The 25,654-nt window shown below is 42.9% G+C and overlaps 2 protein-coding genes across 4 annotated transcripts; both read left to right on the top strand.

Moving 5' to 3' along the window:
- The first annotated feature begins 7,202 nt into the window (after positions 1-7,202).
- Positions 7,203-10,908, top strand: LOC115132684 (cation channel sperm-associated auxiliary subunit TMEM249). Of its 2 annotated transcripts, none has more exons than XM_029665407.2 (6): positions 7,203-8,114; positions 8,639-8,767; positions 8,908-9,008; positions 9,240-9,432; positions 9,618-9,703; positions 9,975-10,908. In XM_029665407.2, exons 2-6 carry the CDS (start codon positions 8,656-8,658, stop codon positions 10,119-10,121), a joined length of 639 nt encoding a protein of 212 aa, XP_029521267.2. In that variant the 5' UTR covers positions 7,203-8,114; positions 8,639-8,655; the 3' UTR covers positions 10,122-10,908. The 2 variants fall into 2 exon arrangements, with proteins under 2 accessions (XP_029521267.2, XP_029521266.2); XM_029665406.2 differs by lacking the exon at positions 7,203-8,114 and adding an exon at positions 8,133-8,536.
- A 1,945-nt stretch (positions 10,909-12,853) lies between these two features.
- Positions 12,854-25,536, top strand: LOC115131294 (regulation of nuclear pre-mRNA domain-containing protein 1A). 2 transcript variants are annotated; one of them, XM_029662883.2, is made up of 7 exons: positions 12,854-13,201; positions 15,587-15,716; positions 15,826-15,932; positions 16,199-16,293; positions 16,656-16,782; positions 19,211-19,386; positions 21,988-25,536. In XM_029662883.2, exons 1-7 carry the CDS (start codon positions 13,051-13,053, stop codon positions 22,141-22,143), a joined length of 942 nt encoding a protein of 313 aa, XP_029518743.1. In that variant the 5' UTR covers positions 12,854-13,050; the 3' UTR covers positions 22,144-25,536. The 2 variants fall into 2 exon arrangements, with proteins under 2 accessions (XP_029518743.1, XP_029518744.1); XM_029662884.2 differs by lacking the exon at positions 21,988-25,536 and adding an exon at positions 20,022-20,126 and having other exon boundaries at positions 12,857-13,201.
- The last annotated feature ends 118 nt before the right edge of the window (positions 25,537-25,654 follow it).

Raw genomic sequence — 25,654 nt, 5'->3', positions numbered from 1 at the left:
TCTGTGAGGGGGGTATCGGTGCCGCATTCCCTAGTGGGAAAGCGTAAGGGATTTCCCTTCTGACCAAAGAGGATGTGGACCCGCCCATACTTTTATTGAGAGCTGCCCTGGGGAAAATACATGATCCCCAAACCTCTGAGGGACATGTTCAATGAATTTCAGTAAGTCAATTTAAATTAGTTTGTATTAAAAATATTTTGTTATTAAAAAAACAATATGGCAGGCAGCTGTCTGTTGGCATTTATAAGAGCAGTGTCTACGTGGTCTGCAGCCATTACTAAAAGCATGTGGTGTTATATGTATAGGAAGTAGTGCCGGCAAGAGAATATATGGTGATACATATGGTGCATAGCAAGTAACAATAAAATAATAGTTGAAAATGCAAATGAGGTAATACGGGAGATTATCATGTGTTAGGGAATAGTACTAAGTGGATGTTAAAGTTGTGTGAGTGTGGATAGGATGTGTTAAGCTGATTGATAGACATTTGGATAATAAGCTGATTGATTGAAATATGGATATTAAAGTAGCCACTCTTTGCCTTGATGACAGCTTTGAACACTTGGCATTCTCCCAACCAGCTTCATGAGGTAGTCACCTGGAATGCATTTCAATTAACAGTTGTGCCACCTTGTTTAAAGTTAATTTGTGGACATGTTTTCCTCAATGCGTTTGAGCCAATCAGCTGTGTTGTGACAAGGTAGGTGTGGTATACAGAAAATAGCCCTATTTGGTAAAAGTACATATTATGTCAAGAACAGCTCAAATAAGAAAAGAAACAACAGTCCATAATTACTTTAAGACATGAAGGTCAGTAAATCCTCAAAATGTCAAGAACTTTTACATTTTCTTCCAGTGCAGTCGCAAAAACTATGAAGCGCTATGATGAAACTGGCTCTCATGAGGAAAGGAAGACCCAGAGTTACCTCTCCTGCAGAGGATAAGTTAGAGAGAGCCAGTTTCATCATAGCGCTTGATGCTTTTTGCGACTGCACTGGAAGAAAATGTAAAAGTTCTTGACATTTTGAGGATTTACTGCACCTCAGATTGCAGCCCAAATAAATGCTTCACAGAGTGCAAGTAAAAGACCCATCTCAACATCAACTGTTCAGAGGAGACTGCGTGAATCAGGCCTTCATGGTCGAATTGCTGAAAAGAAACCACTACTAAAAGACACCAATAATAAGAAGAGACTTGCTTGGGCCAACAAACACAAGCAATGGACATTAGACCAGTGGAAATATTTCCTTTGGTCTGATGAGTCCAAATTTGAGATTTTTGGGTCCAACCGCCGTGTCTTTGTGAGACGCAGAGTAGGTGAACGGATGATCTCTGCATGTGTGGTTCCCACCATGAAGCATGGAGGTGGAGGTGTGATGATGTGGGGGTGCTTTGCTGGTGACACGGTCTGTGATTTATTTAGAATTCAAGGCACACTTAAACAGCATGGCTACCACAGCATTCTTCAGCGATATGCCATACCATCTGGTTTGCGCTTAGTGGGACTATAATTTGTTTTTCAACAGGACAATGACCCAAAACACCTCCAGGCTGTGTAAGGGATATTTTTTTAAATATTTTTTTTACCCCCTTTTTTCTCCCCAATTTCGTGGTATCCAATTGTTAGAAGCTACTATCTTGTCTCATCGCTACAACTCCCGTACGGGCTCGAGAGAGATGAAGGTTGAAAGTCATGCGTCCTCCGATACACAACCCAACCAAGCCGCACTGCTTCTTAACACAGCGCGCATCCAACCCGGAAGCCAGCCGCACCAATGTGTCAGAGGAAACATAGTGCACCTGGCAACCTTGGTTAGCGTGCACTGCGCCCGGCCAGCCACAGGAGTCGCTGGTGAGACAAGGATATCCCTACCGGCCAAACCCTCCCTAACCCGGACAACGCTAGGCCAATTGTGCGTCGCCCCACGGACCTCCCGGTCACGGCCGGTTACGACAGAGCCTGGGTGCGAACCCAGAGTCTCTGGTGGCACAGCTGGCGCTGCAGTACAGCCCCCTTAACCACTGCGCCACCCGGGAGGCCCGTGTAAGGGATATTTGACCAATAAGCAGAGTGATGGAGTGCTGCATCAGATGACCTGGCCTCCACAATCACCCGACTTCAACCCATTTGAGATGGTTTGGGATGAGTTGGACCGCAGAGTGGAGGAAAAGCAGCCAACAAGTGCTCAGCATATGTGGAAACTCCTTCAAGACTGTTGGAAAAGCATTCCAGGTGAAGCTGGTTGAGAGAATGCCAAGAGTGCAAAGCTGTCATCAAGGCAAAGGGTGGCTACTTTGAAGAATCTAAAACACATTTGGATTTGTTTAACAGTTTTTTGGTTACTACATGATTCCATATGTGTTAATAGTTTTGATGTCTTCACTATTATTCTACTAATGTAGAAAGTAGAAAATAGTACAAATAAAGAAAAACCCTTGAATGAGTAGATGTCCAAACTTTTGACTGGTACTGTATATACAGTGAACAAAAATATATATGCAACATGCAATAATTTCAGAGATTTTACTTAGTTACAGTTCATATAATTAAATCAGTAAATTTAAATAAATAAATTAGGCCCTAATCTATGGATTTCACGTGACTGGGCAGGGACGCAGGCATGGGTGGGCCTGGTAGGATATAGGCATGGGTGGGCCTGGGAGGGTATAGGCCCACACGAAGGGGAGCCAGGCCCAGCCAATCAGAATGAGCTTTTCCCCACAAAAAGGATTTATTACAGACAGAAATACTCAGTTTCATCAGCTGTCCGGGTGGCTGGTCACAGACAGGTGAAGAAGCCGGATGTGGAGGTCCTGAGCTGGCATGGTTACATGTGGTCTGCGGTTGTGGAAAAGGAAAATGCAATAAATATTTACTCTGAGCTGCACTTCAATAGGTTGGTGGTAGATGGAAGGACGTGTTGCCCAGCAGAGTCCTTTGTCCTTTGAAGAGTGGTGGTGAACGGGAAATGTTCTAGTGTCATCGTTGTGTGGTGGACGGGATGCTCCGTCTGTCCCCTCCTAGCCAACGTTTACAGCGGCTGCTGCAAACTCAACGGCTAGGAGGTATCACTTCTGTAGCGAATAAGAATTCATACCATTCGCAACCAAAGCTCACGCTGAGGTTGGCTTTGTTCTGTAGTTATTATCTGAACCCTTCTGACATCGGACCGTCATCCTAATGTAGCCGGAACAGGAGGTTATCTTTTCGTCAAGAGCTTTTATATAGTGGAGGGAGAAGGGTGTGTTTCATAGTTTATAGCCTATGTCTCTTCACAGGGGCGGGCCACTGATTGAGGAGAGCCCTAACCTTATGAAAACCCAAATATCTAATTTGGAAGCTAAAATTACATTGAATCTTTTCACCAATAATTTTATATTTAAACATTTGAATTGCACAACAATTCCATGTGAAACTGATAACTATAATGTGTAGACTTTCCCAGATACAGTTTAGGTCGTCCTGTTATCAGTTATAATGTCTCAGATGACAACCGAACTGACATCATATTCATTAAGTACCAACGCATATTTTCAACTGGTTCTATTACCAAAATATGGTTCCTTTCCCTCCACTTGTTTGATGTTCCCAGACTCTCTGTTTAACAAAGGCTATTCAAGAGTCGCTCTGTAGAGTCAAGAGAGAGGGAAGGGAGAAAGGTATTTATGGGGGGGTCATAAACCTTACCCACAGGCCAATGTCATGACACTAGTTACCACAGCCCAAAAGTCATTATCCCCACTTATTTCTACAATTTAAACTTAACCACACTGCCTAACCTTAAATGAAAACCAAAAAGTGTATGTTAATTTTTTCAATATAGCAATTTGACTTTGTGGCTGTGCTATCTAATGGAAACCGCTCCTTGTTTTGGATCATTTACATGAAATGCTAAATGAGCCATTGGATGTTGCTGAGTCACTGCTTGCCACATTTGAACCGAGACACCACAAGGTAAAATGTTGTTCTCTAAGGAGGTCAAATGGAGTCATCCTCAGTTATCTGTTGTCCAGATTTATTACATTTACATTACATTTAAGTCATTTAGCAGACGCTCTTATCCAGAGCGACTTACAAATTTATGTCTCCGACCACTACCTTGTATCCTTTTCCCTCTTGCTCTCATCCAACACTTCCCACACTGCCCCTACTCGGATGGTATCGCGCCGTCCCAATCTTCGCTCTCTCTCCCCCGCTACTCTCTCCTCTTCCATCCTATCATCTCTTCCCTCTGCTCAAACCTTCTCCAACCTATCTCCTGATTCTGCCTCCTCAACCCTCCTCTCCTCCCTTTCTGCATCCCTTGATTCTCTATGTCCCCTATCCTCCAGGCCGGCTCGGTCCTCCCCTCCTGCTCCGTGGCTCGACGACTCATTGCGAGCTCACAGAACAGGGCTCCGGGCAGCCGAGCGGAAATGGAGGAAAACTCGCCTCCCTGCGGACCTGGCATCCTTTCACTCCCTCCTCTCTACATTTTCCTCTTCTGTCTCTGCTGCTAAAGCCACTTTCTACCACTCTAAATTCCAAGCATCTGCCTCTAACCCTAGGAAGCTCTTTGCCACCTTCTCCTCCCTCCTGAATCCTCCTCCCCCTCCCCCCCCTCCTCCCTCTCTGCAGATGACTTCGTCAACCATTTTGACGATCCTCGTTTGCTAAGTCAAACGACACCGCTGGTTCTGCTCACACTGCCCTACCCTGTGCTCTGACCTCTTTCTCCCCTCTCTCTCCAGATGAAATCTCGCGTCTTGTGACGGCCGGCCGCCCAACAACCTGCCCGCTTGACCCTATTCCCTCCTCTCTTCTCCAGACCATTTCCGGAGACCTTCTCCCTTACCTCACCTCGCTCATCAACTCATCCCTGACCGCTGGCTACGTCCCTTCCGTCTTCAAGAGAGCGAGAGTTGCACCCCTTCTGAAAAAACCTACACTCGATCCCTCCGATGTCAACAACTACAGACCAGTATCCCTTCTTTCTTTTCTCTCCAAAACTCTCGAACGTGCCGTCCTTGGCCAGCTCTCCCGCTATCTCTCTCAGAATGACCTTCTTGATCCAAATCAGTCAGGTTTCAAGACTAGTCATTCAACTGAGACTGCTCTTCTCTGTATCACGGAGGCCCTCCGCACTGCTAAAGCTAACTCTCTCTCCTCTGCTCTCATCCTTCTAGACCTATCGGCTGCCTTCGATACTGTGAACCATCAGATCCTCCTCTCCACCCTCTCCGAGTTGGGCATCTCCGGCGCGGCCCACGCTTGGATTGCGTCCTACCTGACAGGTCGCTCCTACCAGGTGGCGTGGCGAGAATCTGTCTCCTCACCACGCGCTCTCACCACTGGCGTCCCCAGGGCTCTGTTCTAGGCCCTCTCCTATTCTCGCTATACACCAAGTCACTTGGCTCTGTCATAACCTCACATGGTCTCTCCTATCATTGCTATGCAGACGACACACAATTAATCTTCTCCTTTCCCCCTTCTGATGACCAGGTGGCGAATCGCATCTCTGCATGTCTGGCAGACATATCAGTGTGGATGACGGATCACCACCTCAAGCTGAACCTCGGCAAGACGGAGCTGCTCTTCCTCCCGGGAAGGACTGCCCATTCCATGATCTCGCCATCACGGTTGACAACTCCATTGTGTCCTCCTCCCAGAGCGCTAAGAACCTTGGCGTGATCCTGGACAACACCCTGTCGTTCTCAACTAACATCAAGGCGGTGGCCCGTTCTTGTAGGTTCATGCTCTACAACATCCGCAGAGTACGACCCTGCCTCACACAGGAAGCAGCGCAGGTCCTAATCCAGGCACTTGTCATCTCCCGTCTGGATTACTGCAACTCGCTGTTGGCTGGGCTCCCTGCCTGTGCCATTAAACCCTACAACTCATCCAGAATGCCGCAGCCCGTCTGGTGTTCAACCTTCCCAAGTTCTCTCACGTCACCCCGCTCCTCCGCTCTCTCCACTGGCTTCCAGTTGAAGCTCGCATCCGCTACAAGACCATGGTGCTTGCCTACGGAGCTGTGAGGGGAACAGCACCTCAGTACCTCCAGGCTCTGATCAGGCCCTACACCCAATCAAGGGCACTGCGTTCATCCACCTCTGGCCTGCTCGCCTCCCTACCACTGAGGAAGTACAGTTCCCGCGCAGCCCAGTCAAAACTGTTCGCTGCTCTGGCCCCCCAATGGTGGAACAAACTCCCTCACGACGCCAGGACAGCGGAGTCAATCACCACCTTCCGGAGACACCTGAAACCCCACCTCTTTCAGGAATACCTAGGATAGGATAAAGTAATCCTTCTCACCCCCCCCTTAAAAGATTTAGATGCACTATTGTAAAGTGGCTGTTCCACTGGATGTCTTAAGGTGAACGCACCAATTTGTAAGTCGCTCTGGATAAGAGCGTCTGCTAAATGACTTAAATGTAAATGTAATGTTATGTTTTATGGCTAATGATGCAGCATGCATACAATTGTTATCTCCCTTCAGGTTTTGGTCTGTTGTCAAATCAAATCCAAGTGGTGCATCCAGAACAGCTGGTGCTCTCGTGCAAGTGTTGCTTGCCTCGAAGCGAGCATAAAAGGCATTTAGCTCGTCTGTTAGGCTCGCATCACTGGGCAGCTTGCGTCTGGGTTTCCTTTTGGAGTCCATAATAGTTTTCAAGCCCTGTCACATCTGATGAGCGTCAGAGCCGGTGTAGCAGAGAGTCGGTGTAGCCGGTGTAAACCAGCCCGTGTTTGATGGTTTATCTGAGCGGGATTTCTTATAAGAGTCCAGATCAGTCTCCCGCTCCTTGAAAGTGGCAGCTCTAGCCTTTAGCTCAATGCGGGTGTTGCCTGTAATCCATGGCTTCTGGTTGGGATATGTACATACGTACAGTCACTGCGTCATCGATACACTTATTGATGAAGCCGATGACTGATGTGGTGTATTCCTCAATGCCAATGTTGTGTCCATTTAATAAATCTTCTTAGGGATAGCCCCCTTTTTTTCAATTTTCGCTTAAATGACATCTTACTGCCTGTAGCTCAAGCCCTGAAGCAAGGATATGCATATTCTTGGTACCATTTCAAAGGAAACACTTTGAAGTTTGTGTAAATGTGAATTAAATGTAGGAGAATATAAAACAATGGAATAAAATACAAAGAAAAAACAACCGGTCATTTTCTATCACCATCTTTGAAATGCAAGAGAAAGGTCACAGTTCTTGCCATCACTCTGGTTGTAATTCCGATAGTGTCCACAAGATGGGCAAATCATGATGGAGACATTCACATTCATATAACATTTTTCTGCAAGAATATCGTCAAATCTGTATACTTGGACTTTGATTTAGCTTTCCAAGTATTAGTAGCCATATTATAAGTTCAACATTTGCAAAACAACCAGTTTTCAGAACTTTATAACTGAGTATATTTATAATTTTTGTCCAAAATGAAAAGGCATGCTGTCGTACAAGGTTAGTAGCTACATTTTACGACATATACATGGTTTCCGGATACTCCCGTAAAGCCCAGCTCATTGGCTATCCAGCTAGCTCTGTTTTACCCCAATTGGTGCTTGTAGGGGGTGCGTACTGGCGGCAAAGAAGTCAGGCGCAGGAGAGCAAAAACTGATTTACAACGGCGCAGTTTAATAAACAAAACCACCGTAAACAGAACAATAAATAAATGGGTAAACAAAACCCGTTACACACCAGCATAACGTGCACAAGCACTACAATAAACAATTCCGGACAAGGACATGGGGGGAACAGAGGGTTAAATACACAACATGTAATGATGGAAGTTAAACCAGGTGTGTGGGAAGACAAAACAAATGGAAAATTAAAGGTGGATCGGCGATGGCTAGAAGACCGGTGACGTCTACCGCCGAACGCCGCCCGAACAAGGAGAGGGACCGACTTTGGCAGAAGTCGTGACAGTGCTGTTTTGACAAAGATACAGTCATTCAGGTGTTGAGCGCCCGCGTCATCGCCGTGCCATGAAGGCATTTCTCTTTGACCAAATATGGTGTCCTATAGGATATACTACACCCTTAATGATATGGTGAAGTCTTGTTACCTTCTAGGATCTCTGAGGAATCCACACGAACGTCATTTGACTCGTTGAAACAACGTTTATTGTGAGTTAACGGATTCCTTTCTTTGCAAATTGAACGAGTGAAAATACAAAATCGACTGTGCATGCTATATGGACCTTGCTATTGAGCACATTCACGTGATGCTAAAATTGGTGATCACACCACATTTAACTCCCTGAGGACAGATTTAGCAAAACTGCAACCCTAGAGAATCATTGTGAACGCTGTAAGACATTTCAGCTCACAGCTCTGGGCTATGAACACTTTCTGTTTTAGGGGAGCTCAGTAGAATAGAAATAATAGGGCTCTAGAATGTAATCAGACAACAATAATTATTTAGTTACCATGACAACCTATTGTTGTCAATTTACTGTCTTCCATCTTCCACTGTATGAGGCAGAAGGTTTAGGGATTTGGTTACAGAACATCATGTATTTTTGACTAAAACATGCATAACAACGAGTGTGAGTATTTTGCATGATACACTCTTTACACTAAAATGACACTGTAGTGCAACTTTCAATTATTGACATTGTGTTTTCTCTCATGTAACCCTCTCCATTTAGCCTGTTAGCTTAACACCATGACTATCGGGATTTTTGGCACGTGGGACCATCAGTTCAATGCCACTGAGCAAGCACTCACAGATAAGATCAAGAACAACCCTTGCTATCCATTCGCTATAGTGAAGGACGGTAAGAGATCTATCGTTGACGTCTCTCATTTCTATTTAACTGTTTTTTATTGCTATCTCAAATTATTTTGTTTCAGTTGATTTGTTTTCAAATGGTCCTTTGGTTGGTTTTCTGGTTGATGGTGATATGATTTTTTGCAGTGTTTGTTCTTGAATACCTGCATGAAAACATCTGGAAAGGTTCACTGCTACTGATCGCTTCCACCATTGGAACTGCCTGTTACATGAACATGGAGTTTGGGGTGTGTGAGTGCTCCCATGAGGAATAGGCACACAACCTGAAATTGCCCGACATGCTATTTCTCTTTTTTTAATACGGGTTGAAAAGGGAGAATTGTAAACACATCTCACATGTTTAGTTTTCCTTTTGTGAGCAGTTATAAATCTCATACCATTAACTGTTGTCCTAGTCCTTTCTTCAGTCATCGACTGACCTTTACCATAACCTTTAAGCTTACCTCTTCCTGGTTCAGGACCATCACAAGTATACTGGGTTCCTGGTGTTCAGCATGTGTCTCTCTCTGTGGCTGGTCTGTTCCGGGGCCTTCCGCCGGCGCCTGGTGATCGATCACAAGAAGAAGGAGTACCGCTACTACATCCACACACACCTACGCCACAGGGGCCCCTTGCACCAGATCTACATACGCATGATAGCGCAGAAGAGTGGTGAGGTCCAAGTACTGTTACTCCTTTTCTGTCAGTGGGGAATTGTGATCATTCATATCAGTCATGGGCTAATGGTGCTCAGATAATCAAAACAAAAGTGAAGAGATAGTTTGAATGGATGTCCAGTAAAAGGACTGATTTAAGTTTCAAGGCATTGCAGGCAAATGTTCATGACATCATTTCAGGACAGGTACTGCTGATGTACAAGCTGATGCTGAATGGATACAAGATTGAAGAGAGGGAACTCAGTGGCTTCTCAGAGAAATATGAGGTATCATTGCTGAATAGAATTACTATTGCCACAATGTGACGAAGCGTCTCAGAATAGGATTGCTGATCTAGGATCTGTCCATATAATCCTATTCATTATGATCTAGAAGAAAAAACTGATCCTAGATATGGGCCCTGGCCTACTTCTCATCAACCAATCATATATTTTAGTAAACATCTGACCATAATGTAGTATGTTGTCTATATCACTGCCCATTCCTTCCCTTGCTCATCCACTAATATTACAGAATATTTGTATATTTATTTCACAGCTGTTGGAGTGCCAGGGCAAGAGGATAGCGACGAAACTCAACCTCAATTACTTTGACTACCAGGACACTTCTAAACGCCACCTTGTCATCCACAGGCCCACAATCATTCTGTCTGCTAACAATGATCGCAACAATCCACCTGTCTGAGGATGAGGAAGTTCCTCTGTGATCAATCACGTGGTGCTGTCAGTGTCCCTGCCATGTAGCCTTTACCCTATCCTTATTCCATAAACAGACCAAATTTTAAATATTGTGTTTCTAACTGTAATCAAATGTCTCTGTGTCTTTTTCATGATAGTTTTCTGAAATATCTCTTGAAATCATTGATTTGGTCTTCATCCTGTAACACCAACACAGTTCTTGAGAATGTAAGAATGAAACACTAACAATGTTTTACTAGCCAGATCCCGCCTTCCTTCTAGAATGACCCAATGAAAATACAGAAATAGACATTCACATAAATTTAACAGGGCCAGTGTGTTTATCGCAGCGCAGCGGTCTAAGGCACTGCATCTCAGTGCTTGGGGCGTCACTACAGACACCCTGGTTCGAATCCAGGCTGTATCACACCTGGCCGTGATTGGAGTCCCAGCGGCGCACAATTGGCACAGCTTTGGCCGGGGTAGGCCATCATTGTAAATACGAATTTGTTCTAAACTGACTTTCCTAGTTAAATGAAGGTTAAACAAAAAATGTTTTAAAAAAATTCAGGGTTGCCATGTTCATGATATTCTAGCCAATTGGGCTACTTTGAAAACGATGTCGCTGGTGAAAATCTAGTGATCGTAGGGGGCGGGTTTTTGGAATAATTCTAAATTGCACTGCGGCTGCCATGGCATTTATCTTTAAAAATATTAATACAGTATATTTCATTGTGACCTGCTGCTGCTGACTATCAGGCAGTGACTAGGCTGTTACAGGGGGAGTGGAGGGGAGGGGGAGGGCCAAAGGGGTGTGTGTGTGTGCGTTGAGAGCACTGGTTGAGATAGTGCTGCTGCAGAGGCAGCTGAGTCACAGCGACAGAGCAACACGTCATGACAATTTTTTACCAGTTGTAGGTAGGCTATTTAGAAATGTCATTATGGAGACATTATTTTTCCATGAAACATATTAACGCTTTAGAACTTAGATAACAGCAACAAAGCATTGGAAAACGACTTCATCTGCACTGTTTGGGGTTTTAGACTGGGTTCCTGTATAGCACTTTGTGACATCTGCTGATGTAAATAAGGGCTTTATAAATACATTTGATTGATTGAGATACATTCTAAATTGCATTCTAATGCCGACTTTTCTCACGGATAACCGTGTCAAGCTAAGGGTTTTACTTGTGCTCAGTTCTAGGGTTTAAAATTGAAGTTATGGAACTCCCTCGCGTGCTTCTGTTATGGGGAAAAAGTCCACAATGAAAATGACATTAAATGTGGAGAATGATGGGGGACATTTGCATTTGTTGGCCATCAAGTAGGCTATTAATTGATATGGAATGGCATTGTATAGCCTACCATTTGCTACAATAAATATGTTGAATTTACGATATCAATTTGTGCCACTTGTGCAGCCCACCTGGAGCTGGTAAACAGTTTTAATGAATTGCCTATAACTCATTTATTGTTGTAGCCTTGTGTTATTATGCCATTGTTAATGGCCATATTTGGTTAATTAAATTGGAAGTCATCAATTGTGATCATGGTCACAGCTCTATCGCAAATGTATCATTCTCCACATTTAATGCCCGTTTCATTGTGGACTTTTCCCTGAAATGAGATGTCTGCCTGACAGGGTCTATAGGCTACCTGCATCTAGCTCAGCAAACCATTGCAAAGTTGAATTGCAATTATAAACCCAGATATTAGTCAATAACCTATGCCTATTGAAATAAAAAGACTCCCAATCATGGCCGGATGTGATTAAGCCTGGATTCGAACCAGTGTCACCTCTTGCACTGAGATGCAGTGCCTTAGACTGCTGCGCCACTTGGGCCCAGCAAAGACAACGCAAGAGTGACTTCGGGACAAGTCTCTGAATGTCCTTGAGTGGCCCAGCCAGAGCCTGGACTTGAACCCGATCGAAAATTCCTGAAGAGACCTGAAAATAGCTGTGGAGAGAGGCTCTCCATCCAACTTGACAGAACTTGAGAGGACCTGCAGAGAAGAATGGGAGAAACTCCCCAAATACAGGTGTGCCAAGCTTTTAGCTTCATACCCAAGAAGACTTGAGGCTGTAATCGCTGCCAAAGGTGCTTCAACAAAGTGCTGAGTAAAGGGTCTGAATTGTCATGTGATATTTTATTTTATAAAATGTATAAAGACCTGTTTTTTCTTTGTCATTATGGGGTGTGTTTTTTTTAAATTGATGAATGAAAAAAACTTTCATACATTTTTTAATAAGGCTGTAACTGTAACTTTTACTGTAACTGTAAAAGTCAAGCGGTCTGAATACTTTCCGAATGCACTGTATATGGCCAATATACCACAGGTAAGGGCTATGTCTTAAGAACAACCCTTCGCTGTGGTATATTGGCCATATACCACACCTCCTCGGGCCTTATTGCTTTAATCATAACTGTCAAAACAAATTAAATCAACATCCATTGATGGAAAATGATCTGGAGAGTTTAGTAAGTGTGATTTATCTTTTCTCTTGCGACATATTCTTAAACTTGCAATAATTATTATTTTAATTGTAAACCGAAGTTTGCTTCTTAGCCTAGGTTGATCAAAATTACTTCGATATTCCTTTTTAATTTGCTTATAGAAAAATGGTTAAATGGACAAATGTGGCAATTCCTCTCTTGCTGCGAAATAACAATTTTGTGGGAGGGTATTCAGAGGTCATTAGTATATATACGTTTAAGCTAGACCTGGCAACCGTGGTGTATACTTTAGATACATTTTACTCTAAACAGACACAAATGACCCTGCGTCCGTCGGTAGTCACAGGGCGGTAGCTTTTGCACAACACATTGAGTGCTAGCTAGCTAGCTAGGTAGATTGCTAACCTTAGCTGTATGACCTAGCTAGCATCCAACATCTGGTAGAAAACTATTTTCTCATTATTTGACATTATCGTTGACATGTCGGCCTTTTCAGAGGCAGCTTTGGAAAAGAAACTATCGGAGCTTAGCAATTCCCAACAAAGTGTCCAGACTCTGTCACTGTGGCTTATCCATCATAGAAAACACTCGAAGACCATCGTCAACGTTTGGTTCAACGAATTGAAAAAAGGTAATGTTAGCTAGCTAAACTATATTAATCAATAATAACATTTATCTCCAAGTTTTGTTCAGTTAGCTAGGAATGAACGTAAACCGTCTAAGTGTAGCTAACGTTAGATAACATTTTATGTTTGTTTACTTGCAAATGTTACTGTAGTGTAGCTAGCCAGCTCTTTCACACCACATCCCAACTAACGTCAGCTACTAGTTAGCTAACGATATGCCATTAACTTTTCTCTCATTTAAATGACGTCTAGCTACTGTAGCTAGATACTTTTTTTGCTCATAGTGTAGTTATTAAAGTGTAGTTATTAATGCTTACTAACTAGCTAGTTAGCTTAACTTTAGTTGTTTAGCTAGCTAGCTCGCTCCTCTCCTACAGTGCCAGGGTGGGGTAGTCGTCGTCACACGGTGGAGGCATGTCTACATTCAAGTGCAGAGGTTAACGATCACCCTGCTAAGCAAGGTCTTTGCTTGTATGGATAACTAGACTGATGCGAGGCCCCATTCAGGCCACTCAGCTGCCACCTAGCTACGTTAGCTCACAAGTCTAATCTTTTGTAAAGTTGAAATTTAGTTGGACTGCCTAGCTAATTTGTATATCAAAGTTACGTCATTGGAGTGATTGCTCAGACAGTGAACGAGAAGGCAGTAGCTACTAGTTAGTCATTTGAGTCCTAAAACCAGGCAGTCTTGTTACAGCTAAAGAGCCCTTCGCATTGGGACCCTACTTCACTGTCAGACATTTCCTAGTATGTTCAATTTAAAAGCAGGGTAAGGTAGCTAATCCACATGTGACCAAGGGTCAGCATTGCTGCCCATCATCGTTTACACATGTAGTTCGCTTGTGTGTGCTGCATGCACCTGCTCATAAAGTGCCGATCCACGAACTTCTCTGCATCGCTGCACATGAGCCATGGGCTATATCTGTGAAATAGGGTGACAGTGACATTAGTCTACCTATTTTACTCATCTAGGCCTACATTCCCTGCTTTGCCAATAAAAGTTCACAGTAAAATGAAGACCTAGAAACACATATATGACCTTTGTATCTAAGGATTTCTCACACTACACTGCCACAAGGTCTCAATGTGTGAATACCTTTGGGAAAATGTTATATCTTCCAAATTGATGTGTAGAAAGATGCAGGGTGGCTTTAATGTTTTTGTTGTTGATTGAGCTCAGGTCATTTGTAGTGTTTTGCCATGTGAAATTGGTGATCAGATCACAGATGTTGAATGTGCATAACATGTACTAGGGAATAGGACAATCTGCATTGGCATATATCTTACCTAGTAAAATCAATATACCTGGTCAAATAAAGCTTTAAAAAACCCATCTGTTGTGTATGACATTAACTTACCGGTACCTGTCTATCTTATCTAGCCTACTGCATAGATATAAATGTATGAGGTCTGAGCTTGTGTGATAGCTAGTTGGTAGGAAGTGGTACTTTGATGCATGCTCTCGGTTTTCCTTTGGGTAAATTATATTTTCCTTTGGCCTAATGATATCCCAGTTGGCCCTCTGTATTTTGGGAGCTGCTGACTCTTCTCTGGACTGGGAATAGCATCGGATGTCATCTCATTTCTCTGCCCTGGAGGGTTCTCTGTAGCCGACTCGTGGACAGAGTTGTGGTCACATTTTCTAGGTTTCTTATTTCCTGTTGTCATCGCTGCGCTTGGTGTTTGATGCTCACTAACCACAAATCACAAAAAGGTTTATCTCTGGCTTCAAGTCCTTACGAACAGCTACAAAGTCTGATTTTGTGCTGTGTACAGTCAGTGATTGTCTAAACCTCCAATTCACAGTTCAGTGTCGGTACATCAAAGCTGTGAGCCATTGCGAAGGATACATCTAGGCCCTCTTTATAGACTCTTGCGCATTAATGGAGCTGGGATTTAAATTAGAAGTGGTGTGCAGTTCCTAAAAGGTCCTCTTTTTCATAAGGGCTCCTTGTCACCATGGTGTGTGTGTGTACAGGGGGGAGTCATGTCACTTGGGGTTGATTTGCTCTCTCAATACATGAACCAGGGAGAAGCATGTGTTTCTTTGCTTGGCCTTGGAGAAATAAAAACCCCTCTTCGCCTAGAGACAGATCTTCCTCATACGATAGAGCTATATAACAACACCTGTTTGTCAACTGCATTATGTGTGGGCTATGTAAATTAGGCAGCGTCATACTTTTCTGCTCTTATAGTCAGCCTGTGTTTACGTGTTAAGGCCTAAGTGGGCTCTAAGTTAATGTTGTGTAGTATGCCTGAGTGTTAAGAAAGGTATACTGAGTTGAAGCCTAGCAGATGCATTTGTTGACACTTGCCTGTGTTGCTAGGCTTTGTATAGTTTAACTCTGCTCTAAATCAGTTTCCCACAGTTGACTGATCTGTGTCTGCAGCCAAGGTATCCAGGAAGCTCACCTTCCTCTACCTCGCCAACGACGTCATCCAGAACAGCAAGAAGAAAGGACCTGAGTTCACCCAGGACTTTGCTCCTGTCATTGTTGATGCCTTCAAACATGTGTCCAGGTGAGGGGTGAGATGCACAATTAAATCTGTCTCCCACTGTTTTCCCTACAGTAGTAGTTGGGGCATGAGCCTGTTGATGGAAATTAGACGTGTGTATGTGTGCGTGCAGGGAAGGAGAGGACCCCTGTAAGAAACAGCTGGGACGGGTTCTGTCCATCTGGCAGGAGAGGGCTGTGTATGAGAACAACCTGCTGGACCAGCTCTCACACGTCCTGTGTAAGTAGCCTCCTAACCAAGACACCTCCGGTTTGTCTCACCACGCTCAGTGGCTTCCTCCCTGAAAACGGGGTGCTTTCTCCACTGTCCCTTCCTCCATCTACTCTGATCTGAAAACATAGTATGCTTGACAGGAGGTATTGGCATTCCATAGTCATTACTTCACATACGTGAGCGTCAATAAAGGATGTGAAATAGTATCATGCCATCTTCTTTCCATCTCTCTCTGTTCCCATGATCTCTCACCCTGTATACATGTTCCACAGTGGGAGAGAAGAAGGCCAAGAAGAGGCCGTATGAGGAGATTCAACTGGACGACCAGGACTTGGCCTCCCAAAGCTCCCCCGCGGAGCCCCCACAGGTACAGGCCAACCCAACCCCTCACAGGGGGTGTAATGGCTAGATTAATTTAACCAAACAGAGGTTATTTTTCATTGCATTTACCTCTTAGTATCCCACATAATTTAATAGTTTTAGTAGTCACATGGCTTTGTTAAGACAAGTTGCCTTGTTAGTTCTTTGTTTTAGATGTTTGACCTACTTTCTAACTGCAATGTGGGACTATTCTGCTTTATCGCCCATCGCCGTCATTTCTTCCTTCTCCTTTCCTCTCCATTTTCCTGACCTCCCATTCCTTCACACTTTGCTCCCCCTCTCTCCTCACTCTCCCCTTCTTCTCTCATTTTCTACCTCTCCTCTGCCTGCCCCTCTCTTCCCCGTCAGACGGCAGAGTTAATCCGGGCCCTGCAGGAGCTTGAGAATGCAGCCTCTGGGGACTCAGCACTGCGACAGCGAATCTCCTCCTTGCCTGCTGAGGTGCAGGACACGTCACTGCTGCACAGGATCACAGGTAGGCCCTGGCACACACCTCTATCCCACACTCCCATTCGCTACAGTCAGCCATGCTCCAGAGAATGCTGTTGTAGGAAGGGGTGGCGTACAGGGTGCAGTTGACCCAGCTGTGTGTATAGCCTAGTTTTTGGAAGTGACTGGACCGTGTTAGTGCTGTCCTCTGGGGAAAAACAAAGACAGACACCATGCTACATATAAATACTACTTACAGTCAGTTAAACAAACCCAAAATGTTTTGTCACATACACCATATAGGTGCAGTGAAATGTGTTGTTTTACATGTAAGGCTCCCGAGTGGCGCAGCGGTCTAAGGCACTGCATCTCAGTGCTAGAGGTGTCACTACAGACCCTGGTTTGATCCCGGGCTGTATCACAAACGGCCGTGATCGGGAGTCCCATAGTGCAGCGCACAATTTGCCCGTTCGGGTTAGGGGATGGTTTGGCCCGCCAATGTAAAATAAGAATTTATTCTTAACTAACTTGCCTAGTTAAATAAAGGTTAAATATATGTTGTTAAACATACTGGGCTTTATTTTAACAAACCTAACGCAATTGTAAATCTAAGTGCCGCCGGTAGCGCTATATGTTCAGGGTTGCGTCAGAAATATTTATGTTATTTTCACGTACAATTGGCGTTGGAGTGAAAGGGCTGGGTTTTGATGAATTAACACGGTGTGAGTGTGTCGAGGCCTCACTGGCCAATCAGAATGTGCGCCATGGCGAAATATGTGGTTTGCTTCAAGTTGTGTATTTATGGTCTTTTATGTATTGCCTTGGAATCAACTCCAATTCCAATGTTAGTCCGTTTTATAGTTTGTTAAATGGCTTACAGAAACGAAATAACAAAATGTAGACCAATCTTGGCTAAATAGTTAACATGAAGCAATTTGCAGTCCACATTGTTCTAAGTGGCTACAATAGCTGAGACACTGAAATAGGGGCTAGGCCTACTGTAAATGGCATTATGGCTGAGCATGGACATACTAAACATAGTAAAAAAAACAGATTAAATGCATTATTGATAAGGCCTACAAAGAGAACAAGTAATTATAATCAAGTTCTAAACAAAACAACAGGCACCATCATTTCTCCCCGTGGGTATATAATATTAAAACAACGCAGACTATGGAGAGTTTAACACACATCCAAACTTTGTCACAGTGGCTGGACAAAGATCCACTATAAAGAGAAAGGGAGGATGTCCACTCACGTTATACTGCTCCCAAATAGGCCTATGTTTTATGAACATAATCGGAAACATCTTACAGATCAGATCACATTTTCACATCCCCAGAAGTTGCATGTGCACCACGGACGTTGTTACCATAAAACCAGGTGAATCATTGTAATAAGACTGCTTGTTTTGTTTTTGATTGTAATAAAAGTTCAATCTTTTTCTTTTTCTTTACAACAACAATGAATGAATGTAAACTCTAATGATAAAAAAGACACGCATTGCTGTTGAACCAGCCTTAGTTATAGTAGGCCTATGGGCAGGCTTGGGTTTTGAACATATTAAACAGAAAACAAGCAATTGTTGCAGGTTACAGATAACTTCTTAATACGAGGTTCACCGGTATTCACCAAGGTTCTCTTTTCATGATGGTATGGACACGTAGGGTGGGCGGGGGGCACTTCCAAAACGGGACCTGCATGACTAAAATAATGTGGGCCTGCCTACAATGCATATATAGAAAGGGAATGTCAGATCACTGTTCTACGCCTCTCAAACATTATATTTGAGTATCCTATCAGCACTGCTTGAAAATAGAAACTTGGATCATGTTTTTAAGGACACACCTCAAATATTTCCACCCCTCCCATTTGAGCGTTAAGTGAGCTGATGTAAGACTGGTAAATTGCTGTACCTGGCGTTAGGGATGGAAAATGCCAGTGCACCAGTTTTTAAATGACGAAATTGCAAACTAACTTGCGTTTTAACACTAGCTCCACCTTAACGCCAGCCGAAAATAGAGCCCATTGTACATTAGTTGGCCATACAATTAACAAATCTCTCAATCACATGATAAGTCCCACCTCAGTCAACCACAACTGATGAAGGGCTGTTAGGTTGGGGATGTAATTTACCCAACAATGCTCATTGGACCCACACATGCACACAAGTATGTCTTACTATACTTGATTGGACCCATAACCCTAATTCTAACCTTAACCCTAACTCCTAAGGCTAAAATAGCCCTTTTACAAGTGAGGACCGGCAAAATGTGCCCACTTCTGAATTTTAGTTGGTTTGCTATTTTTGTGAGGACTTCTGGTACTCACAAGTATAGTAAAACATGTGTGTACACACACACACACACCAGTGCTTGATATCATTTGTCATCATTGAAGTCACTCAAATGTTGGATGAGATGTGCCCCAATGAACCATTCAACCATTCTGTCCCCCTCCTCTGTGTGTTTCAGATAAAGAGCAGGGTGAGCGCCTGTCCAGGCTGGTGGAGGAGGCATGCATGCTGCTGGCGGACTTCAGCGGCCGTTTGGCGGCGGAGATCGACGACCGGCGGCAGCTTACGCGGACGCTCACCCTGTTTCTACACAGCCAGAGGGACGGCCTGGCGCAGAACGAGCAGAAACTTGAAGTAAATAATCACCTTTCTTTTTTCACTACACACCCTTTTCTATCATTCTCTATCTTCATTGTGTCTGTCTCGCATGTTGTTTCATTCACTCTTTGTGTGTTTCTGTTTTTGTAACATGTATTTTCCTCTTGTAGCCCTGTATCATTTCACCCTTTCCAATGGTATGTTTTGCATCTCACCAATGGAATTGAACAAAGAATGCTCAAAATAGTGCTTGGCAAAAAGCAACTCTTCTGAAGAATATTAATATTCTGTGCCCTGCCAAAGAAAAACATCCATGGGGCAAAATAGTTGTTCAGTTTAAACTCATTTGGCCTTTCCTAAGCTTGACATAGACATGCTTAACTGGACCTTTCATGCAAATCCCACATTGTCAATGGGAGATTTGCACCATGGTTTGAGTTACATGTTTACCTCAAGATAGGATTCAAGTCATTATGCCTCTCTCCACTTATCAGTGGTGTCTTCCTCCCCCATGGTTAGTTCAGGCCCTGAAGGCTTTATCAAAGATGAAATCTCACCCAATTGCTTGCAAAACGACAACACACTATTTCCATTGGTTTCTAATACACTGTGGAGAACAATTTACTGTTTTGTAATTGCTGAATGGTTAACTGTCCAGCCTTTACCCACAGGAACTGAGCAAGATCACGTCTCCTGGTCTCTGTATCTGCAGTGTATCTGCAATTCAACAAATCTCTCTTGTAATAAAGAAAAATAAATGAGAAATTAAAACTGAATCTGTGAGTGCTGTTATTTGATGCTACTTGTGTTTGTACTGGTGGGGGTTGCATTGCATTACTCCAGTCCAATTTGATTGACTTTACTTTTGAGTGTCATTATATTAAATACATATTTAGCATAAAAACAATCAAACTTCACCTGCTATGTTATTAGATAACTAAAACACATTTTTAAAACCCAGCTTTGGTAGTCATTCATGAACAGATACTTTACATTGCAAATAGTCAGTGAGGTCATGACTTCAACAAAATAACACAAAAACTACAGCAGAAAAATGTACTTGAATGCTATTAAAATGTGTACTCTTTAACAGTAGCCTCAAATGTACAATATGAGTCAAATGTCTTATGCCTCTTAAACACACAGACAGGCCCATGTGACATTTGCCCATTTATTTGAAATTATTTTTACCTTTATTTAACTAGGCAAGTCAGTTAAGAACAAATTCTTATTTTCAATGACGGCCTAGGAACAGTGGGTTAACTGCCTGTTCAGGGGCAGAACGACAGATTTGTACCTTGTCAGCTCGGGGGTTTGAACTTGCAACCTTCCGGTTACTAGTCCAACGCTCTAACCACTAGGCTACCCTGCCGCCCCAGGATGGCTAGAGTGTTATAAACTGAATCTAAAATTCAAAATAATATTCTTACTCATACTGGGGTACTTAAAATGCCATTGAAGGTATTTTCAGCAAGTGTAAATTATATTCATAGTTTGATCTTCTTTTTTTTACTGGTCTGCAAATATGATTTTGGTTTCTTCTCAATTTGAATTGTCAAGCCCCTGAACCAGGGGTGGGCAACTCTGGTCCTGGAGGGCTGCAGTATGGGAAGTATTTTGATCCCGCTCAGCACTAACACACCAAATCATCCCTTGTAATAATAAAAGTAATCCATATTAATTTGGACCACAATGAGTTTAATCAGGTGTGTTAGCCTGGCTGGAATAAAAAGTGGAACTCTGCAGCTCCCCAGGACTAGAGTTGTCCACCACCAGTTCTGAACACATGCCTTCTAGTGATGGGTCTTTTGGCTTTGACTATTTTCTGGCTCACCTTGTACTCTGGGTTCAGGGTGGTTTTACTCCCCCACATTCAGGCTATGGGTTAACGACATGACTGGGTCAATGCTAGCGAAGGGGAGTCTGACACTTCAATTGGTAAGGGGTTGTTTGTCAAACTGGGTCTTGGTTACAGGCCTTAGCATATCCTTGACTTGCCTATAAGGTTGCATTTCTCCCATACTGTACTATTGATTTGGCTTTAATGCTTATTTGAATATTTAGATTAGTCACACTACTCTAAAAATAGGAGATAAGGAAACGCCTCTGTTTTTCTCTGTAGTAAATAAATGAATGGATCGAACACTACTATTTCTGTGACTTGAAATGTAATGAAAGGATTTCATAGCTCACAACTTTAAAGACGGAATGTTTATAGTAAAGGTCCTTCAGAAATATTTACCTTGCCATCCCTCTGTGATCCTGATGTGAGAGGTTGATGTAGGATGATGATGATTTCTAGTAAAAAATAAACAAAATACTAACACACACTAATAATATAAGACCACCTACAACTCACTTTTTCATTCAAAATGTTATATTTTAGCCACTTATAAAAGTAAATAGGGGTTCACAATAAAACGGAAATGATTGAATGTCAGTTTACTCTGATGTGTCCAAGTTTCTTTGTAAATCCTCCCTTTCCGAACCATTGTGCTACAAGGTTCACAATGAGCTACAAGGTTTACAGTGAACTCCAAAATGATGTCTAACAATTGAACAGCATATCCAACTCCAATTCTAATGTTGTACAAAAAAATGTCACATTATTCCTCACACCTATTCTTGTTGTTTCAGGAGTACAAGCGCAAGCTGGCGCGGGTGACCCAGGTACGGAAGGATCTGCGTTCTCATCTCAGCAACCTACCAGACCTCTCTGTGCTCCCCAGTGTGACCGGTGGACATTTGCACCTGCCCTCGTCTGGCGTCGAGCTTTATGACCCCACAGCCTGACAGCTCACCTGTGTTTCCCATCTCTGACCGACCATCCACCCTCTGATTGACACATCTCTCGCCCTATCATTTAACTTGTGGACATCACTTCACTTCGTGGACATCAGAGTCACTTAGTAACCTTTGACTGACGTATCTCCCAACCTATCATTGGCCATATGCATCTTGCCATTGTGCTACTGTTTGACTGCTCTCTCATCCAATCTTTCCACATGTAGTCCTATTTATCAAATTTCTCTCTTACCCATCATCATGTAACCCTCCCTTTGTAACAGTATATCTCCCTCCTATTCGCCAAGGATCCCTCGTATTCTCTTCACAATAGATCACTCTTATTGGTACAGTATTCGGAAAGTATTCAGACCACTTGACTTTCTAAAATTGATCAAATTGTTTTTTACCCTCATCAATCTACACGCAATAGCCCATAATGACAAAGCAAATACAGGTTTTTAGAAATGTTTGCAAATTTATTAGAAATAAATAAATTGACAAATAAATTGAAATATGACATTTACATAAGTATTCAGACCCTTTACTCAGTACTTTGTTGAAGAACCTTTGGCGATTACAGCCTTGAGACTTTTTGGTATGATGCTACGAGCTTGGCACACCTGTATTTGGGGAGTTTCTCCCATTCTCTGCAGATCCTCTCATGCTCTGTCAGGTTGGATGGGGAGCATTGCTGCACAGCTATTTTCAGGTCTCTCCAGAGATTTTACTGGCTGGGCCACTCAAGGACATTCAGAGACTTGTCCCAAAGCCACTCTTGCGTTGTCTTGGCTGTGTGCTTAGGGTCATTGTTCTGTTGGAAGGTGAACCTTCGCCCCAAGTCTGAAGTCCTGAGTACACTGGAGCAAGTTTTCATCAAGGATCTCTCTCGTTCATCTTTCCCTTGATCCTGACATCCCCACAGCATGATGCTGCCACCACCATGCTTCACCGTTGGGATGGCGCCAGGTTTCCTCCAGACGTGACGGTTGGCATTCAGGCCAAAGAGTTCAATCTTGCTTTCATCAGACCAGAGAATCTGGTTTCTCATGGTCTGAGAGTCCTTTAGGTGCCTTTTGACAAACTCCAAGCGGGCTGTAACGTGCCTTTTACTGAGGGGTGGCTTCCATCTGGCCACTCTCCATAAAGGCCTGATTGGTGGAGCGCTGCAAAGATGGTTGTCCTCCTGGAAGGTTCTCCCATTTCCACAGAGGTACTTTGCAGCTCTGTCAGAGTGACCATAGGATTCATGGTCACCTCCCTGACCAAGGCCCTTCTCCCCCGATTTCTCAGTTTGGCCGGGTGGCCAGCTCTATGAAGAGTCTTGGTGGTTCCAAACTCCTATTCAAGAATGATGGAGGCCACTGTGTTCTTGGGGACCTTGAATGCTTCATAAATGTTTGGTTCCCTTCCCCAGATCTGTGCCTCGACACAATCATGTCTCGGAGCTCTATGGACAATTCCTTCGATCTCATGGCTTGGTTTTTGCTCTGACATGCACTGTGGGACCTTATATAGACAGTTGTGTGCCTTTCCAAATCATGTCCAATCAATTGAATTTACCACAGGTGGACTCCAAGTTGTAGAATCATCTCAAGGATGATCAATGGAAACAGGATGCACCTGAGCTCAATTTGGAGTCTCATAGCAAAGGGTCTGATTACTTATGTAAATACGTTTTATATATATTTATATATAAATACATTTGCAAAAATGTAGAAAAACCTGTTTTCGCTTTGTCATTGTAGGGTATTATGTGTAGATTGCTGAGGGAAAAAATTATTAATCCATTTTAAAATAAGGCTGTAACGTAACAAAATGTGGGAAAAAAATATATGGGTCTGAATACTTTGTGAATGCACTGTATCATTTGCGTCCACATCTAATGCTATTAAATGAAGGGTATGACCAATGTTTTCCATACCTAATGCACTCTCTTTCTTCCCACCTGCTCTTCCTCTGAATACATATACTGGTTTGGTGATCCCCCTTGGCTTTCACTGACAGTGTTCCCATGCAGAGGATGGTGGTGGGAGGAGCTATAGGAAGACAGGCTCATTGTAATGGCTGGAATGGAATAATTGGAACGGAGTCAAACGTGGTTTTCATATGTTTGATGCTGTTCCATTTATTCCATTCCAGCCATTAAAATGAGCCCATCCTCCTATAGCTCTTCCCACCAGCCTCCTCTGTTCCCATGATATTCCTCTTCTGTTTCCCCTATCTGCCTAACCCCAAACTCCTCAAAATGGCCGGAAAGATATTGTTGTGATATTATTTTTGTATTTATAGTGAATTTAGATAGCACCGGAAATGGTATATTGCAGTAGTCCCAATGCATACATCCCCTCAGTTTGGTATCATTATAATCAGCTGCAGTATTTTGATAACGAACAATTATCATCTTTATGCGTTCTTTTATAAGTGCTCTAAGTCGTATTCCCATTATGTGGACACAGCTCACTAGGTTTTAGATCTTGTTCTCGGGGGCTTCACTAATAGCAGGGACTGTTACTGTTCAAGTTCTATATAAATGGCCTTAATAATAATTAAGCCTGTTCAGAAAAGTTATTTTTTCCAGATTTAATTGTGAAATCAGGTTGAAAAGGAAATGGACAAGTTGGAAAATGTAAAAGAAACACGTTTGAATATGTTTGACTTTTTTTGAGAAAGCTCTTAGGGAAACAAAAACGTTCATTGTAAACATTGTTCTTAAAGCAGTAACCAATTTCTTTCTTTGTTTTAGCACATAGACAAAGTTGCATGTAAATCCTAGGAACTAATTGGTTTTTATCTGTCAGTCTTGTATCGTCATTATGGACTGGCCAAGACACACTCTTTAAAAAAATGGTTCTGGATACAACCAAAAAGGGTACTATGCTTGCTTCCAATATGGCACCCCTTAATGTTCTATATAGAACTGAAATTGGTTCCCTATATGGAACCCATTTTGGTTCAGTGAAGAACCCCATATATATGGGGTGCCATAAACAGTATGAAGCAAGAAATAGAACCCTTTTCGGTTCTATCCAGAACCTTTTTTTCTAAGAGTGCATGGTAGTCATTCCAAAAAAATGCCAGGGTCTCATTGCAGATGCATCTCTATAGAAGTTAGATGTCTCCGTAATAGTTGAAGCCTTTCCCATATTGGAACAAGCAAGTGGAGACATCAGTGTTGTATGCTCTTTTACCGTATTCCCTACTGCCCCCTGGTTATAACCTCTACTGAAGGTTCTTCAGCCGCCTGTGACAGCTATGCTCTTTGAAGAACTTGAAGGGGCACACTTTGCTAAACTACTCCGTATAACTTATGTCAATGATTTGTAAGTCTTCATTGAAACACAAATTGTTGTAATGTGTTGTTCTCAGAACCCAATAAACAGCCAAACATAGGAGAATTTATCAAGATTTATTGTTATTTTGTCTGCATCAATCCAGCATTATTTATTTTTTGGGTGATTATTATTTGTAGTTTTAAAATGTGTATGTGGTACACATTAACACAATATACTTATAGTGA

The sequence above is a fragment of the Oncorhynchus nerka genome, linkage group LG7 (genome assembly GCF_034236695.1).
Source record: "Oncorhynchus nerka isolate Pitt River linkage group LG7, Oner_Uvic_2.0, whole genome shotgun sequence".
NCBI classification, from domain to species: Eukaryota; Metazoa; Chordata; class Actinopteri; order Salmoniformes; family Salmonidae; genus Oncorhynchus; species Oncorhynchus nerka.
This window is presented reverse-complemented; position numbering and strand designations above follow the sequence as displayed.

What these genes read in the sequence shown, in the direction of transcription:
- LOC115132684 (XM_029665407.2), top strand. Translation starts at nt 8,656, where the DNA reads ATGACTATCGGGATTTTTGGCACGTGGGACCATCAGTTCAATGCCACT. An exon ending in ATTCGCTATAGTGAAGGACG is followed by an intron (nt 8,768 to 8,907) that starts GTAAGAGATCTA and finishes GATTTTTTGCAG; the next exon opens with TGTTTGTTCTTGAATACCTG. An exon ending in GCTTCTCAGAGAAATATGAG is followed by an intron (nt 9,704 to 9,974) that starts GTATCATTGCTG and finishes TTTATTTCACAG; the next exon opens with CTGTTGGAGTGCCAGGGCAA.
- LOC115131294 (XM_029662883.2), top strand. Translation starts at nt 13,051, where the DNA reads ATGTCGGCCTTTTCAGAGGCAGCTTTGGAAAAGAAACTATCGGAGCTT. An exon ending in GTTCAACGAATTGAAAAAAG is followed by an intron (nt 13,202 to 15,586) that starts GTAATGTTAGCT and finishes CTGTGTCTGCAG; the next exon opens with CCAAGGTATCCAGGAAGCTC. An exon ending in CCAGCTCTCACACGTCCTGT is followed by an intron (nt 15,933 to 16,198) that starts GTAAGTAGCCTC and finishes CATGTTCCACAG; the next exon opens with TGGGAGAGAAGAAGGCCAAG.